The sequence below is a fragment of the Leptidea sinapis genome, chromosome 10 (assembly GCF_905404315.1).
Source record: "Leptidea sinapis chromosome 10, ilLepSina1.1, whole genome shotgun sequence".
NCBI lineage: Eukaryota > Metazoa > Arthropoda > Insecta > Lepidoptera > Pieridae > Leptidea > Leptidea sinapis.
This window is the reverse complement of record NC_066274.1, coordinates 8,601,272-8,620,616: the sequence shown is the minus strand read 5'-3', so window position 1 is coordinate 8,620,616 and position 19,345 is coordinate 8,601,272. Positions and strand designations below refer to the sequence as shown.

General features: G+C 36.8%; 2 protein-coding genes across 10 annotated transcripts in view; one reads left to right on the top strand and one right to left on the bottom strand.

Annotated features, from left to right (window-relative positions):
• LOC126966573 (cytosolic carboxypeptidase 1-like) overlaps nt 1–19,345 on the top strand; it is a 135,020-nt gene that overhangs the window by 46,066 nt on the left and 69,609 nt on the right. For all 6 annotated transcript variants that reach the window (XM_050810704.1, XM_050810705.1, XM_050810701.1 and 3 more), the window contains 3 exons: nt 1,074–1,246; nt 2,192–2,329; nt 3,951–4,129. In XM_050810704.1, the coding sequence (XP_050666661.1) occupies nt 1,074–1,246; nt 2,192–2,329; nt 3,951–4,129 (490 nt within the window). The remainder of the gene's footprint in view (nt 1–1,073; nt 1,247–2,191; nt 2,330–3,950; nt 4,130–19,345) is intronic.
• Nucleotides 6,473–19,345, bottom strand: part of LOC126966602 (uncharacterized) — a 30,217-nt gene continuing 17,344 nt past the window's right edge. The window contains exons 2-6 of one of the 4 annotated variants that reach the window (XM_050810760.1): nt 14,620–14,725; nt 10,264–10,340; nt 9,650–9,857; nt 7,885–8,052; nt 6,473–7,433 (exon numbers count right to left, since the gene is read on the bottom strand). In XM_050810760.1, coding sequence (XP_050666717.1) covers nt 7,004–7,433; nt 7,885–8,052; nt 9,650–9,857; nt 10,264–10,340; nt 14,620–14,725 — 989 coding nt within the window. In that variant the 3' untranslated portion in view covers nt 6,473–7,003. Of the gene's footprint in view, nt 7,434–7,874; nt 8,053–9,649; nt 9,858–10,263; nt 10,341–14,619; nt 14,726–19,345 lie in introns of all 4 variants that reach the window. The other 3 variants (XM_050810761.1, XM_050810762.1, XM_050810763.1) reach the window with 3 other exon arrangements.

Genomic DNA, 19,345 nt, shown 5'->3' with positions numbered 1-19,345 from the left:
GGAATGGGTGATTTCATATCCTATTTTGAATAAAAATTTTTGAATATGAATTTATGATTTACGCTAAAAATTGTAAGCATAACATACATAATATTATCAAGAATATATTGTGATGCAACCGAGATGCAATAGTTAAAATGTATGTTTAATTCTTTAAATTTATCTCTTATTGATGCTTTAGGACCTAGGTCATAAATAGCGCGAATAGCCCTCTGCTGTAACATATAAGATGGTATTATTATCGGCTGCATTGCCCCATAGTAATATAGAACATAATACTATGAAAATAACTAAAGTAAACTAGTCGCACCGTATCTACGTCAGTTAATCCTACTAATATTATAAATGTGAAAGTTTGTATGTCTGGGTGTATGTTTGAACTTCTTTAACGCAAAATCTACTGAATAGATTTTGATGAAACTTTACAATAATATAGCTTACACACCAGAATAACAAATAGGCTATAATTTATAAAACTATAGTGTGAATTTTACAAAATATAAAAGAAGTGTGATTGTTACTAATGAATACAACTAGCGCCATCTCTTATCAACTAGCAAGCAAAAGATCAATACAATTTATGTGGCAAAACAACGTTTGCCGGGTCAGCTAGTTGTCTAATATTTTTCATCGCGTATACAGCAGAAATTTGCTTTGGAAAAGGGTATGTCCAGATCTTAAATATTACAATGTGTCCTCTATCCAGCTTAAATTAAAAGCATGCAAAAACTTAACACTTATTTAAATATTCATTTATACTATAATTATTATTTTCAAGTCGCGATTTAAAGAGTCTTGGTATACATATTTAATTTGGCCGTATTTTAAGTCCTCAGGCAATTTGTTATATAATTTTATACACATTTTATGGCTATTTTTAAGAAAAGTAGTTTTTTTTTGGGACAATGTTTTATGACTCTAGCATTCACCTCAACAGCTGATGTAAAAAGATATCTGCCGTTACGCACAAATTTGCAAGCCAATACTAGCCAATCAATCGTTGAATATGATTTGACAGCTGATATGGTGGATGGAGCCCTACATCTTAAGATATATAGCTATGTTTATGTCAGGATGGGTTCGAGCTGGCTCCGACATCTGCTACTACCGCAACAGCTACTTCTACGCCAATCTGAAGAGCCAGAATAAGTGCTACCTCACTGTCACCTTCAACATCAACTTCCCGCACACCAACGACGTCTGCTACTTGGCCTACCACTTTCCGTTCACGTATTCAATGATGCTGGTGAGTTGCTTCTCTTCAGTAGCGTCTCTTTACTTTATCTATTATCTAGGCATCCGAAATCGGTAAATGCCTCAGAAGACTAGATTTTTCAGATGTTTCAGATTCCCTGAGCAAGTTCTGATCCTTATTTTGGTATAAGATGATTTATTTTATATATTGTCTTATAGCTTGTTTCAATAGTTGTCAATGTATCAACATTGACTCAAATCATCGTAAATATAAGCAATCTATTAGTACACGTAAAATAATACGCAGTGACAGACCGCTGCGCGTGTGCCAAAATCACGCCGATCTCAGGCACACCGCGGCGCGGGGTCTTTGCCGATTTCGAAGGGCTAGTATATTGTTGTCTTTTTAATGACCAGCTGTAATGAACGCAGTGACTATTATACTCTTGATCGAAAACATTTTATAAAGCCAGGAATAGATTAAAGACAATAAAAATGTATGGATACCAACTAAGAAAACTGTAAAGGGAGGATAAAACTTGCTTAGTTTCTTGCTGGGTTTTCTCAGAATAATGACTCCTGGTAGTCTCTTGAACTGATGGCAGTCGAAATTGATTTTTATAAGTGTACAGATCAACAAAATGTATCTAAATGAATAAAAAAAAAAATCATTTCGTGGAATACGTATTTAGTCGGTTTCTGGAATTCAGACCTAAGGGAAAGTCCCTTAAGTCCGTATTCGAGTATACATCAAAATACGTAATCCGTCATCAATTGTTTTTTTTATATCAATTTTTGTATCATTTTGTGTCACTCTTTCAATTAATTTTGCTAAAATTCCGTCAACACTACATGAATTTTAATGTATTTAAGTAAACGTAGGTATTTTATGTGATTTAGTTGTCTTTTTCCCAGTAAATACATAACTTTTGGTTTAATTTGCGATTCGGTTTCATTAAAATTAAAAAATAATATTAAATATTTATTTCTTTCATAGACAAGAATATGGCAATGGAGTTCGGTACTTCCTCCTGGGACTTACCTCAGAAGCGAACCCCTCTGCTACTCTCTCAATAACAACGAAGTCCCTCTCCTCACCATATCATCAGAAGACTCTCAAACGAATCCAATCGCTGTTAGTATGCTTTTATGTTCGTAATTTTATATGGTAGTTGGTGACGGGGCGTATGCTTGGTTTTTTGTGTCACTAAACAACTGGCTCCTACGATAGGCCCCTCTGATTTTGCAACTAATCGACGATTGATATGCCGTGTATACGCGGTGCGATTATATTATAGATAGTTGGGATTACAATTAATATATGGCAGTGGGCAGGGCACATAGTTCGACGGACAGATGACCGTTGAGGCAGTAAAGTCCTTGAACGGCGACCATGTACCGGAAGACGCAGTGTTGGTAGGCCCCCTACAAGATGGACCGACGATCTTGGCAATTTCGCCGGAATACGTTGGATGAGGGCAGCGCAAGACTGATCCTCGTGGAAATCTGTGGGGTAGGCTTTTGTCCTGTAGCGGACGTCTTTCGGCAGATGATGATGATGATGATGAGGCATCTGGTTTGATGGACCAATTCAGCGTCAGGGATCTGGTCAAAGAGCTCTTCGGGAGATTCTCTGTGATAAATTCGGTACGAAGAGACACACGACATCAGCTCTGTACGCAACACCAAACACAATGGGGGATCCAGTACGCAATTAACGGCCCGATCACAAACTATTCACACACTCAAATGACGACCTGCTTGACATATAGCAACAACACTTGGTAAACGTCATCAACAGATTACGAACACGTAAAGGGGAAAAAATAAATGATAAGAAACTCTTACTCGTCGGTTATGTCCATAAAAACCGAGCTGGTTTTTAACTGACTTTATAATGCTAATGAATTTTATTATTCAAATAAAACTGAAAACAAAATTATATGAACGAAGCGGGACTCGAACCCGTGATCTCTCTCGTTTTGTGCGAGCACTCTTTCCAACTGAGCCAACCGTTCGAGTTATGCATCGTTTATAAATTCTTGTATGCTTTTTAACTCTCGGGTTGTGGCTTAATAGATTTTTAGATTAGTTGTTTAGATTTGCAAGAGCGACATCTCAAGTCAATTTCCTAATATGCAAATATTGGGGTTGAGCAGGTTATCAACAGTAAAGTAGATCTTGTAGATGAAGCCACAACCTGATTTTCTATTTATGTTATTGGAGAATGTACAGCTGAATACTTTACAATAGTCACATGACAAAATAACAGAAAGCTATTTACAGATACTCAAGAGTAGCTTTGTAAAATATAAAACAAAAATAATGTGAGATTTATGTACACGAATCAAATGCTTAACACTATTGTATTACTTATCTAAGTACATATTATCAGCTCGACCACCAAATTGGCCAAAGAACTCATTTCCTAATTGACGCTTAATGGAATCAGAGCTGCTACAGAATAGGTCCAGATCTAATTGTTTTGATAATTTTTTGAAGTTATTGCTGACACGTACGATGTAGTACACGTAGAGTTGAACAAAGCATACTAGATTTTATAAACGATGCGTCACTCGAACGGTTAGCTCAGTTGGAAAGAGTGCTCGCACGGAATATGAGAGGTCGCGGGTTCGAGGTCCGCATCGTTCATAAAATTTAGTTTTCAGTTTTATTTGTATAATTAATCCCAGAATTGAGAGTTGTCACTTTAAATATATACCAAATTGTATTTTATTATGTTTCTCATGTTGTAGGATCGGGAAATAATATTTTTAACGGCTCGAGTTCATCCTGGCGAGAGCAACGCCTCCTGGGTGATGGACGGCACCCTCGGTTGCCTGTTGGCGAGTTCAGCTTCTGCCTCGCTGCTGAGGTCGAAGTATGTGTTCAAGATTGTGCCCATGCTGAACGTCGAAGGAGTGATCAACGGGTGGTAAGTCATAAAATTTTAATTATTCATTAACTTCGTGCCCCTAGGACTAGTTGAAAGCATTACGAATCTAAAAACGCCGTCACAGCACCAATTATAAATCTCAGCTATTCAGGAACACATATAATATTTCATGAAAAGTTTTGCTACTTCAGTAAATAACACTCACATGGAAAAATTGTAATGATGAGTTTGCGGGGGTTGTCGGATGCAAAGTAAGCATCATCGACCATGCTTAAAAAGAGAATAAGTAAAAAATTAGAAGAGCGTGGCCATTCTTTAGGGAGAGATGGTGCACAGAGGTACCAAACACATATGGGCTTGACGGCCTACGCCGACGCTAATAGTATATTGCGCAACTCGTGCGGCAAGTTAACCCCTGAGGTGCAAAGCTGTCACACCGCGCGTGGCGTACGGGCCATCCGTGTCTACCGCCACATGACGCAACGGGCTCGGATTACAAAATAATTTATTGCTGTTCAAGTGTTTATTTATAAAAATGAACGTCGACGTTTTGTTTTCAAACAAGCTAGCGCTATGTTAGTTAAACGACAATGTCGCACTAGTTACTATTTTGTATTACAAATGCGATGTATTTTTTTAAACACTTTGTTAAAAAACGTTTGTGTGGTAAAGGTTACTATAACATAAATGACTTTCTTAATGATACCACAGATTGGGAATGGAACGGCCACCCAGGCTATTAAATAATAAGCTTAGTTGTACAACATTACTGTGTAAATATATTTTTTCGATGGAAAAAAACGCCCGCCGAGTTTGTTACGCCCATTCTTCTAAGGTCTGAGGCATTCGTTTTGGAATGGGTGGGAATTTTTGATTTTCAATAAATGATGTCACATCCTATTTTGAATAAAAATATTTTAATTTGAATTTCCGACTCCTTATTCGTTTTTTAACTATTGTAAATTACATAATTTTTTATTTATTAAATATAACTGTCAGACGCGTCAACCTCAATTTAGTTTTGATGTTTCGATTATGTTTTTATATGTTATTATTTTATTTATTTTAGCAATTTTATCTAAATTTGCGTGTGCCAAGTATAATTTGTGTACGACAAGTAAACTTTTCGCACTCAAATCTTAAAATGAGCAAACGGCTCTATTTCAACCGCAACAGAGAGCGCCAAGATACTACTTTTCCGGCATGAGTAATACAAAAGAATTGTGCTGTATATATAAACTGGTTCTGTATCAAATGAACTTTACACCATTCATCTGTAAAAAAATCTTAAAAGATATGTTTATGATCATTTATACATCTAGATAGACTATGACAGCTGTAAAAACGTTAAGAAAATTTGTGTTTAGAACTACTAAATAAAGGTTCTATTTAGAGTAATTCACGCACACTTAGACAAAGTGTCATACATATCACGAGTGTAAGACGTAGCTTGTCACGCACACTAAAGTATTATTTATTATGGCCTGTTTCTATCGGTTGTCTAACAGCAAGAGACTATCTAGACGTATTCATTATCTAAGACCTAAAATATAGAACCCAGATACAATTTATTTTGAGCTTATAATAAGTCTCTTCTATACTCAGCTAGAGATTATTTGTACTGTGTCATATTACGATTCCATAAAATTATGTTTCCTAGGGAACTCTTTAACGACGATAGACTCTTGCTGCGATACAACCGATGAAAAGCGACCAGGTATATTACTTAAGTGTGCATGACATGACTAGTTACGTCTCACACTGGCGATTTGTATGTCACTTTAAATAAGTTTGTGTGCATTGCTCATAAATAGCGGTCTACCGTCAATGTCAATTTTTTCGACGTTTTCACAGCTGTCGCAGTATATCTAGACGAAGAATCTATCTCTTTGAAATTTCAAGAAATGTTGTTTTTATTCATTAACTTAGCTCAAACTGTGTCATACTAAATTTAATAAAAATAAATTTAAAGGTGAAAGTGTCGGTAATGCAATGTGTAGAACACACTGTGCCCCGGTTCGATTCCCACCCGCCACGTACCGTATGTTTTTGGTTATCGAATTAATATAAGTTAGTTCCATATTCTCTTGCAACACCAGAGGAATCACAGGAGCGATGCCGGCCTTAAAGGAAGGTGTACGCGCTTTTTTAAGGCACCCATGTCATATCGTCCCGGAAACACCACACAAGGAAGCTCAAGCGTGGAAGAAAACTCCTTGTAAACCTTCCTGTAGAGGACCGCCATCCAGATGGTGGGGATGATATGATGGGATGTTTCTGGAGGGCAAAAAAATCCATAAAAAATAAAAACATGAAATAGTTACTGATAGTAACAATATTTTAGTACGAATTTGGGAAAGTGTAAACATCAAAAGCCATTAATTATTCTTAAGATTTATTATCATCGTTACATCACTATTCTTTTAAATTCTCGAGTTTTAACTTAAAATACTTAAGTAGGTACATATAATCTTAAAACACTAAAATCGAATGATATGTCCTGATAATTTTGTCGGATCAACTTCCATATACATCATGATACAAGTTATATGTTAAGAGATCTGCACACGAACCAAGTTAAAATTGACCAAAATCGTTGCTTGTTTCTTGGAATGATTGTATCAATGAAGAAGACGGAGGCAAGTCGCACTGCGAGTCGCCAGCACCTTCCTGAGCTTAATATCAACCCCACAGGAAATCTAAACCACCCATTACACACCATCACTCATTCGTTCACCTAGTACATTATTTGAATCATATACAGCATGAAGAGTTTTATAAAAATACTCTCAAAAGCAAGCATTACGTTCATTCTAAGCTATTATTATCATTTTCCGAATAATACTTTTGGTAGTAAATACGACCTAAAATCTTTCGCTATAAGACTTAAATTAGTAATTGCCGAAACGGAGGCTAGTAGGCGGGAGGTGCCAGCATACCACTGGCATGGACGGATCGCTCGGTAGCGTCCGGTTCGGCGGTTGAAGCTATCTCATCCATTACTGGTGCGTCATGCACCTCTTGAGTCAAATAAGCAGCAGGGTCGTCTCCTACCATGCCGTCATCATCTTCGTAGGGGCCTTGAGTGTGCTCCTCCTTCTCAGGCTCCTTGACGTGGGCATCGCTCGCGCGGGAGTAATGAGAGTCTATTTGCGGCGGTGATTTCAAGACAGCACCAGTTTTAAGATGAGGCGACTGGAGTCCATCGAGTGAGGAAGGACGAAGCTTGCCGATGAGGTCGTTGAGAGTGAAGTGTGTCGGGAGGTGTTCAGAGCGGGGTGGAGGTGGTGATGACGACGTGAGCGGGTGAGCAGTCGTCGTGGTCGTCATCGAGAGTGGTTTCCTGTTGAAAGAATGAACGTTGACCCTCAAGTTATAGCCCATATAGTTAGTAAAACCAACAATATTAGCAACATTGAGAGATACCAAGCAAAGCCCCTTTACCCACCCACCAAAAAGTTTCTCGAAATTTTGTGTCACTTTTTAACAATGGTACCAAAAGGTTCCCGATTTCTGTTGGGTGCAGGGCTCTTGTTTGGTGGTTGGGTTGGCGTTGAGACCTTATCCCACGGGCCGCGCGCTCGCAACACCGACTTCAACTACATACTACACATTGTTAGAGTACAAATTAAGACGAACGTTATCCAACAAGAGTTTATGTCGTCGTGTTGACATGATAGTGAAAGACCAGTGAAAATGATAACTCAAAGCTGTGCATAAACAAGAGAGACGAATAGCGCGTGGCTAGTCGGGGAGCGGGCCTCGGAGACAGTTGGCATCTCACCTGCCATTACCCCTGTGCTGACGAGACGGGAATGGATCCGTAGTTGTAGTAGTAGCAGCGGGTCTGCTCGCAGATGAAGTCCTTGATCTCTCCACAGTGCTGCGGCTCCCAGTGGAAGGTCGGAGCCTTCAGCGCCACGCAGCCGTTGGTCATCACGTGCTCGGTTCTAGAAAACAGACTATTTCTTATGTATTACAGATGTTTGAGGAGACGATAAAGTCCTATTACATTTTATCTTCAATACAGGGCATTACAAATAAACTTGGTATAAACTTATACCTGAGAATAAACCAAAAAAAATGCAAAATGTTGACTATATCGTGTATATTATGTTGACAACACTGTCAATACAATGATAATTCCGAAGTTTTCCGAATGTTTTTGGTGTATGGCCTGATAACATAAAAAATAAACGCACATTTAGAATTTATATTATCAATAGCCAAAATCGTGAAGAAATAGTAGAAGCTAGCTAGCCTGAAATTTTGATTGTTGTAAGTCGGAAACTTGATTTTTATGGTTTAATGTTGTGAAAAGATATTCATCCCTTCATACGATCTACTACAAAGTCTGCTTACGATATGCCTATTTCTTAATAAACAACAGGATATAACATAAAATTATTAAACGTTGATAAAACCGGGGCAGCTAGACACAAGTATGGATATTTTAAATTATATTTTATTCCATCTATATCTCAACTTCGCCAAGATTGATTGATTCTGATACTTTAAAATAATAAAATGTAACGCCTTTCGTTTATTTAATAGCAAGGTTCGCTCCTCAACATTTGCTTAAGATCAACCATAGGATGATCACCTGTTTTTTTCAGGAGATATTAGGATCTTCCACTTGAATACCATAGATCCATATACCATCTTCTATTCTCAAGGCATAGTGATTATTATTTTTAATTATTCTTGTTAGAAGCCTTAATTTTGCTAGTCCGCGACAAGAGGACATTTTTAAGTACCCTTTCATCGTTGTCAGTTTCTCTGACAATATGATCGGTTGAGTATTTAATAAGTGAATGTAAATAAGTGTAACGTCACAACTAAATAAACAAACAGTAGGCTATATATCTATAACTTAATTAAATTTGTAACCAAAATTCATGAACGAACCTACTCGATCCCGTGACTGCAGTCATTTTTCGTTACAAATTAAACATTAATTATTCTCACAAGTGAAAAATATCATAACCATTTTTTATCTATAACTTTATTTATATGTATGCACCCCAGTATCAGCTCGATCCATTTGACCGCGTGCAACGCAAAGCAGCTCGAATTGTCGGGGACCTCTCGGGGAGCGCTCTGTGAACGGCTGGATCACTTGGCGTTGCGTAGAGACGTCGCTTCATTGTGTGTCTTCTACCGCATTTATCACGGGGAGTGTTCTGAAGAGCTGTTCAACCTGATTCCTGCCGCCGAATTTCACCTTCGCACGACACGCCACAAGTTACGATATCATCCCCACCATCTGGATGTGTGGCGGTCCTCCACAGTGCGGTTTTCAAGGAGCTTTCTTCCTCGTACTACGAAGCTGTGGAATGAGCTTCCTTGTGCTGTGTTTCCGGGACGATACGACATGAGTACCTTCAAGAAAAGCGCGTACACCTTCCTTAAAGGCCGGCAACGCTCTTGTGATTCCTCTGGTGTTGCAAGAGAGTGTGGGCGGCGGTGATCACTTAACACCAGGTGACCCGTACCGTCAGATTTATAAATAAGTTTGGATATTGACTGGCTATAAAGTGTCGTCGTATATCTACGTACCCATGTCTTGCCGTCCTTTGCGGAGCAGTGCTTCCTTGTGGGACATCAAGTGGGTCCATGCTGTCGTCAGCGTGTTGGCTTGGGTGCTCCACGGTGAGGCGTCGCATGTAGTTGAAGGTGGCGTTGAACGGCAGGCCGGTGCTCATCCATAAATACATATCCGTACCGAGGTTGTTACCAGACGTCCAGAAATCATATTTATTGTAGCCTGCCAATGAGAGGTGAGGTTTGTAATGATAGAAGCAAGTGGTGTTCTGTTGTCTCTACCTACCCCGACGTGAACAAGGCGTGTGTGTGTGTGTACGTGTGTGTGCCAATAATAAACATATTAGCATTAATTGAATATTCTCAATAATTCGAAAAGCTAACAAAAACAGCAAATTTAGATTCTTCAATAAGTTATAAGTTGCGTAATATAATTACTTTAGCCCTGAATTTTATACGTACACAATTTAATGAATATAAATTTGAATAATAATAAATAATAGAAAAAAGAAACTGTAATATAATTAAATAAACTCAATCAAAAAATTTATTAACTGTATAGCTCGCTGCTTTCTTATTTGAAACACAAGAAGATGTAACAATGTACACAAAAATAAATCTTCTTTTACCTGCATTAGTCAAATACGTTGTAATCGAGTCGGCTTTTTCTTTAGTTTCAAATGACGCTAGCTGAAGACCCAACGATCTGAAATAGAATGAAATAAACATTAATATTAACAAAGCACTTGTTTGTATTATTGTTGTAACAAAAGCGAAGGAACACACAAGTTGTTCTGAAAGCATTGCAGAAGAGGATACAGTGTCATTGACTTTTATAACACAACTCCCAGCTTGTGTAATTGTCTGTGTCTCGACTGCGACAAGTTGCAAACTTGCTCGGCCAGAAATACAAATGCAATTTAACTAAGAGTCCCGGCTAATCGCGTCCTATAAGGCTTATAGGATCGCAAATACACCGCGAAGCCTGTTTATCGGGGAGCAAATTCACCGCTAAGACAAGCTTTGGCCTTGCCAGGACTGGTTCACATTCCGCAATTGGATTCTAAGCGATTAAAAGATTCAATAGTGTTCCGTGGTGGTATACAACCATATGAAGGTACGGCATCTTCATTACATTCTTATCACTACGATCAATTATATAATTACACTTTATTAATGCAGGCATTTATAAGCAGAATATTAAATTTAACAGCAAGAAGTTGCAATTGTTCTCTTATTATAAATAATTCATTAATATGTTGGTATACCTTTCTTTTTAATATAAATTAACTCGTTTCTAAATTCGAGGCACGTTTTGAATGCTTGCGCCGACTTAAAAAGCAATGAATAATGCTCGGGTTGAATTAATTATACTGAATTGTAATTGCTTTTCCCATTGAAGTACGAGTATCTCTGACATATCGACATATTTTTAGTACCTTAACTGTTTCATTGCTTTTTGTTCTTGTCTCATTAGTATTCATTGTCGCACTTGATCTAAAAAGCGCAACTTAATTTTTGTTACTCGTATACTTGTGTAGTAACCACGACAATAATTGTATTGCAAAAAAATATATTATGTTATCTTTTAAATTTACTTCACTAGAAATTAATCTTAAAATAATAATAATGAAGCTTTATTAATTCCGAATAACTTTTAACATTTTGTTTTTGAATAAATAAGATTTCCATATTTTTCCATCGTTCTCTAACCTATCCTGTTTTCATCCATTCCTTTCCCCCTATCACTTTTATGTCATCGACCCACCGTCTCTTGGGTCTTCCGACTTGTCTTTTCCTATCGGCCCCTTCCATTTATCTTTTACTCTGCAGATATGTCGAGCCCACTGCCATTTTTGCTTTAAAGCATATTCAAGAGCATCTGAAAGCTTGTTTTTTTTTTCTTATAATTTCGCTTTTAATTTTTTGTATTTTATGTAGCTTCAGGATGCATCGTTCCATTGCTCTATATGTTGATGTTTTCTTGTTTTTTATGTTGTTTGTGTCTATCTATATATGTGAAAGAAATACACTTACGGGGCCCACAGTAGACATGGAAATATAACAGCAATCTTGGTGTTATTTTATAAAAAAGTTAACAGCAAAACGTAGGTACACAGAAGTAGTAAATAGTCCATAATTGCGCAAAATACAAAATTGAATTTCACTATTACTTTTCTCAAGTCAAAATGTACCACCCAACTTTTGATTTTATCGACTGTCGAATTTTCAGTCTCCAGAGACAGTCATTACAACAATTTATTATAATAGGGATGCGACAGTTTTTTGAATTTATCAAAACAATTACTCTAAAACAAATTCATATCCTTCACATTCATTGTTGTGTTGTTTTAACCGTAAGTTATTATCAGGATCTGACAAAATCTGGTCCCGCGAAATAACGACGAGCTTTTCGCATTATGCATGGCTGCTGGTACAAGATGACATATTGTCATTTACCACATTTTGTCACGGCTCTCGCAATCTCATCTCAGTATAGGTATATCAACGGTCGATGTTTTTTGTATCAATTTTATGCGATAATGCTGTATCGTGACCCTAATCGCTTGCCTGTAATGTATTCCAGTTCTCCCTAGTTGTACTCAGCTTGTTGACAATAGCTGCGATCCCTGATTGGTGTCGATTGGTTCTGTGGCTATGTAGGTCGTGACAACAACGACCACGACTGTTAATGGTGTATTCGTTTTGCCTGGAAAGGCGTCGTGACACCGCATCGAGGCAACTGACCTTTGTAACTAACAGCTGGTTAGATATTTTATATTACTACAATAAGAGCGCTGATTTTAATTGCTTCTAGCTTAGGAAGAAATTGTAATCGTTATACAACGTTGTTATTGTATACCTAGCCATCAGGAAGATGTGCAACAATAAGTTTATGCTAATTCTGCAGGAGATTTAGCATAAACATATTCCCGTCTTTAGCTTCAAAACTATTCTTGCCATTTTCGTTCCCAAAGTTATTGATTAATTTTTTTTTTATGTAATAGCAGGACAAACGAGCGTACAGGTCACCTGGTATTAAGTGATCACCGCCGACCACATTCTCTTGCAACATCAGAGGAATCACAAGAGCGTTGCCGGTCTTTAAGGAAGGTTTACGCGCTTTTTTTGAAGGTACCCATGTCGTATCGTCCCGTAAACCGCAAAAGCACCAACCGCACAAGGAAGCTCATTCCACAGCTTTGTAGTACGTGGAAGAAAGCTCCTTGAAAACCGCACTGTGGAGGACCGCCACACATCCAGATGGAATTAATTATGGAATGTTGTTTCAAGATCGTCGATATTTAATTTCACAACGTTATTTTTATATATATTTTTATGATATCAACTGGGGTTTTTTTCTTATTGCAGCAATTAATCTCCAGTAACTAACTTTTACAAAGCTGTCTCATACTTTAACTTATTAACTATTTTAACGTAAATATCCATAAACTTATTATACTATCGTCATAGACGAACCCTGTGGGAAAGTGAGAAAACTATCCTTACATAAAAACCTAGGTGTGAGAAAGAGACGGAATAGATGAAGACCATGAAACCGTTTTTAAACAATTTACTGTCCTTTAGTCTCCTGTCAATTTGGACCGCGTTTTTATTTCAGTGTTTTTATCGTTATATGATGGTGTCGTTTTTTGTATTAGATTGTTTTGTTACATATAGCAACAATCTAAATTAAGAAACATTTCACAGGTACTGCTTCTTCAATACTACTTTCGTGATGTTTATTACCGTAGAACATATGCACTAAAATACTAAATATAACATTTTATATACTTACGTAGTAAACACTCTATTTTCTTAAGATTATAATCATTTAAGAAAATATGTGTTAGGTAATATGACGTCGTTTATCAATATTTGTCATAGGGATTGACGAAAAGCAAAATACTACATACTTGACTAGCTAACTAACACATCTGTAAAACTAACACACATGAACATTTAAAATTTGTCTCACCGTAATGATGAGAGTATTTATGCAAATATCCTACTTCATGCAAGTCAAAAGCATATCGATGATTCTTAGGTTTGCTAAATAACGGATGTTTAACTGTTGTGATGCTCGTATACATAGAGCAATGATAAGAGAGATAAGTAATCCGAGTCACGATGCAGCTATTACGGGCTGAGAAATGCGCTTGGAGAAATATGATGCGACGCGGATGTTATACCAAGAATGGACGCAACTTAAAAGGATGATCATGCGCATAGCAAAATGCTCAAATTCCATGGAATACAATTCAAGTGCGACATCCACAGCAACGCTTGAACAAACTCTGATAATGTTTATGACTGATGATTTCTCATGACAAGAATTCAAATTCCATAATTTTTATTCGAAATAGGATTTAAAATCACTTATTGAACGTCAAAAACTACCACCCATTCAAAAGAGACTGCCTCAGACCTGAGAAGAATGGGCGCAAGAAACTCGGCGGGCTTTTTTTTTAAATATAAAATATGGATTACAATGTGATATCGTACAATTAACATTTATAATTTAAGAGCCTGAGGGTGTTCGCTTTAGTCCGTGGTGGAATGATTGGGGAAGCACATGAAAAAATTGGTCGGAGGCTCCTTTGCAGAGGATGCCGACTAGAATATGAGTACTACAACGGCGCCTTTTTCTGCCGTGAAGCAGTAATGTATAAGCATTACTGTGTTTCAGTCTCTTGATCACCGTGGTGTAAGCTAGTGTAATTACTGGGCAAACGAGACTAAACATCTAATGTCTCAAGGTGACGAGCGCAATTGTAGTGTCGCTCAGAACTTTAGGGTTTTTCAACAATCCTGAGCGCCACTGCATTGTAATGGGTAGGGCGTATAAAATACCATCAGCTGAACGTCCCGCTCGTTCAATTGGTCAGGCTGCGGATAGATTAAGTTTCAATTAAAATCATCTTAAAATGAAGGCTATCCTAAATTTGCCTTTTTGTTATACCAAATATTTGTAAATTATTTACCTGCAGTATTGGTAAGCTAGGAAATAGTTGAGCTCGGGACTGTAGGGGTTCATTCTTGATATGAAGTACTGGACGCCATCCAATTGTATTGTTGTTATCCTTTGTGCTGCAAACGAAACATTAATGATATGAAACCTTTACATCAAATACCTTATTTTTTTTATCGAAGAGCATCTTAAACATTAGTATGTAATTTTAAACATAACTTAAATGCTTATCGTATAGTTATAGAAATCATTAAAAGCTTGAAAGTGATCCCTTTGATTTTGCAGAAGAACATGGACGGCGGTGATCACTTCACACCAAACTACGTATCTTACTCTTATTTGTCCTCGTCTTCCATAATAAAGTGACTAATTTCGAGATCTACTTTATTAACAATCACAGCCTACTATTATATATGAAGTTTTTCAAAGTCAAACGGTATATTATCACAGATATTATTAGTGCTAAGCCTTGTGTCATGTATAAATAGCTCATTATTTCTAATAGATTTTTATTTATAATCTCTGACATTGCCATCGGAGTGTGTGCCTGTGGATTCACAAACGAATGGAACTGTAGCTATACCACTGTTGTTGCACTGTTTTGTAACGAAAACGTATAATTTTAATTGGATTAATATTGGTTTACTTTTTTTAATGATAATAAGGGACAAGACAAGCAGGACGTTCAGCTGATGCTCATTGATACGCCACGCCATCCCTATTACAATGCAGTGCCGCTCAGGATTCTTGAAAATCCCAAAAGTTTTGAGCGGCCTTACAATTGAGCACGTCACCTTGACACTTAAAAAAATTTTGACCAGTAATTTCACTAGGTACGGCGCCCTTCAGACCGAAACACAATAATGCTTACATAGTACTGCTTTACGGCAGATATAGGCGCCGTTGTGGTACATCTAGCCGGCATCCTGTGCAGTGAAGCCTCCCACTGGTAAATGCCCTAAGTCGCCTCTTACTAAATCCCTGGCCCGGGACTTCTTTATCGTTTTCCCCGGGGAAGCACAGGACATAAGTGTAACGGAAGTTGACGATGACGTGTGAAAAATATAAAAAACCGTTGATTCATTTAGTCAATTTTATTTAAATATCGAATTTTTATTTTCGCACAAGCTTTCAACAACCGCTATATCTCGTACATAATTTACATTCTGTATCTAAACGGTATCGCGGTCCTTTATGTTTTTGTTGCTTTTTATATCAATAAAAAGTTCTTTGACTCGAAAACGTTATAGCTCGGTAGTTTAACGATTCGTATAATGTTACACCATATTGAAATTCATTCTAATACACTATTCATTAGAACGAATACCGTTAGATAAAATAATCACACAGAACTTAAAAAATTATAACGCCTGCGTTATACCACGATTTATTGTAGTTGAGTTATTTGTAGAATTCTACACCTACCTCTTGCGTTGCCTGACTAAGGTCCTTTTTTATGAAATAGGATGACAAACGAGCGTACGGATCAGCTGGTGCTAAGTGATCACCGCCGCCCACATTCTCTTGCAACACTAGAGGAATCACAGGAGCGTTGCCAGTGTTTAAGGAAGGTATTCGCGCTTTTTTTGAAACACTGCACAAGGAAGCTCATTCCACAGCTTTGTAGTACTTGAAAGAAAGCTCCTTGAAAACCGCACTGTGGAGGACCGCCACACATCCAGATGGTGTGGATATCCTAACTTGTGGCGTGTGTGTGTGGAAAATGGTCCTATCCTTTATATATAAATCTTGGAAGGCTGGGAGGGTTATCAGTGGGCAGCCCTGATTCACACCTAGAGTTGCCAACCCTACTATATAATATAGTATCCTACTGTATTTGACGCCCGACCACTATATTTCTGAAAGAAGTATATTTGCATTGAGTTTGACAGACAATTTTGAATCGCGCTGTCGAGTTGGTGTTTACTGTTTTGGTAAAACTACACCTACTTTTGAAGTTAATTTATACTATTAAAGGTCAATATTTTGTAAAGTGTCACAAAAGCCATTATTAAAGAGTTTAAGTTGAAATACATAAATGAGTTAATGTTTTATTTCTAAATTGAACAACAGTGGTAAAAATAATAGTGGTAGGTACTACTACAGTTGAAATAATCAAATCAAAATCAAGTACGTATATTTCTCCCAATATGTAGTATAGTTACAAAAGTACAGCAATACTTATTTTTTAAATGTTAATAAATTTAATGAAAAAAGGCAGCAAGTCCTCAGTAATGCAGATTTCACAAATAATTTAATCATATCTTTTCTCATTTCGGGCAACATCTGCCTGTACCAATGGGAGGCTCCTTTGCACAGGATGTCGGCTAGATTATGGGTACCACAACGGCGCCTATGTCTGCCGTGAAGCAGTAATGTGTAAGCATTACTGTGTTTCGGACTGAAGGGTGCCGTAGCTAGTGAAATTACTGGACAAATGAGACTTAACAACCTATGTGTCAAGGTGACAAGCGCAGTTGTAGTAATTTCTGGGTCTTTCAAGAATCCTGAGCGGCACTGCATTGTTATGGGCAGGGCGTATCAATTACCATCAGCTGAACGTCCGAATAGAATCGTCCCTTATTTTCATAAAAAAAAGTACATCCGCGTATATGTTCTGCATTATAATTATGTATTTATTTGAATAGCAAATGGCGAGATTAGCATAATAGTAAAATATAATTAATAAATATTATTCATAAATTTAAAGCTGAGCTAACGGTATTTGTAATCTAAATTTAAATTGGAAAAATAGCTATGAAGTATTAGTCAAAAATAAAACTTTATTAATAAAGTCTTAAAGTAGCAAAAATATTCTTTTAAGAAATATAGTACATATTTTGCAGACTACTAATATTTATTCATCTTTTCGTTATCTGCTATTTTTTTGGGTAATAATTTTAGAATTATTATTTTTGACTGACAAAAAGTCACATCCTACCTACTTTACTGTTTATTTACCATTGAAATTTCCTAAAATAGAACATAGCCAATATTATTAAGTTTTGAAATTGCCATCAAATGTCTGTCACACAAAATTTTCCTGGATATTAATTATACTGAATCATACCAGTCTTAATTCATTATACCAGTGGGAGGCTCCTTTGCACAGGATGCCGGCTAGATTATGGGTACCACAACGGCGCCTATATCTGCCGTGAAGCAGTAATGTGTAAGCATTATTGTGTTTCGGTCTGAAGGGCGCCGTACCTAGTGAAATTACTGGTTAAAAATTTCTTAAGTGCCAAGGTGACGAGCGCAATTGTAGTGCCGCTCAGACTTTAGGGATTCTCAAGAATCCTGAGCGGCACTGCATTGTAATAGAGAGGGCGTATCAATGACCATAATTTGAACGTCCTTCTTGTCTCGTCCCTTATTATCATTAAAAAAAGTAAACCAACATTAATCCAATTAAAACTATACGCTTTGTAGTGTGTAAGCATTACTGTGTTTCGGTCTGAAGGGCGCCGTACCTAGTGAAATTACTGGGCAAATGAGACTTGACATCTTGTCTCAAGGTGACGAGCGCAGTTGTAGAGTGCCGCCCAGAATATTTGGGGGTTTCAAAAATCCTGAGCGGCACTGCATTGTAATGGGCAGGGCGTATCAATTACTATCACCTGAACGTCCTGCTCGTCTTGTCCCTTATTTTCATTTAAAAAAAAACAATTTTACTTATATTTATTTGAACATGTTATCTTACAGTACATAAATATGAAGGAACTTTGCCGTTTGTGAGTCCAGTCTCAATGATATAATGACAGAACTATGCCATTACAAAAATGAATTTGACCCCGACCACACAACTGCGCCGTTTGTTATATTAATAACATTATTTAGATTTTAAAAGGATGGACTGAGTTAATTGCGTATGTAATATTATTTTCAATGATTAACGCGAGTGTTAAACATTTAAATTAACACTTTTTAAAGGATTAATTTCTACTGTGTTTTTACATCAGATCTTGCGTAAAAGTAATAATAAAAATCTAACTTTTGTGTAATTCTAATGAAAAAGCACAGATTCAATTACACGCATTTTTATCCTATAAAAAGGTTGTTAAAAATAATAATAAAAATGTTACTTTTATGCAAAATCTAATGTAAAAACACAGTTACAATTACACGCTTTTTAATCCTTTAAAAAGTGTTTTATCTAAATAATTGCTTATGGTATACCTATTCTATATATTTATGTGTATTTATGCTACATAGGAACATCACTACTGTATCATAAATTTATATTATTTTAATAAAATAAGTTTGAGTCTCAAGTTCTCAACTGACATCAGCAATCACCGCTTCTCAAACTTTGCTGCAACAGCAGTGAAGTAATATGAGCTTTGCCGGCGTTAATGAAAGCATTTATCGCTTTGCTTAACATGAATTTATAATAAATTATTTTCATATTACGCAGCTAAAAACTACTGCACCTTGCCAGCCATTACAGTCCATCGTTTATAAAATCGTCATGTTAAGTTGATGAAATTATCATTTTTGTTTTCTTTACGCGTGAGATACAATTTTAATCAGTCTTTGTACCAGACCTGTCTATTATAATTTGTCTTTATCGCACAAAAACTCTCATCCCGAGGACGCTGTGTTGCGGCCAATTTAATTAAACCCGGGGAACATACCTCGTTATACCGAGGGCTTTATTATACGGTGTAACCATAATAGGATAATTTATTAAGAATAGCCTACATTAAAACTTAAATAATGTAACAATATTCATCTAT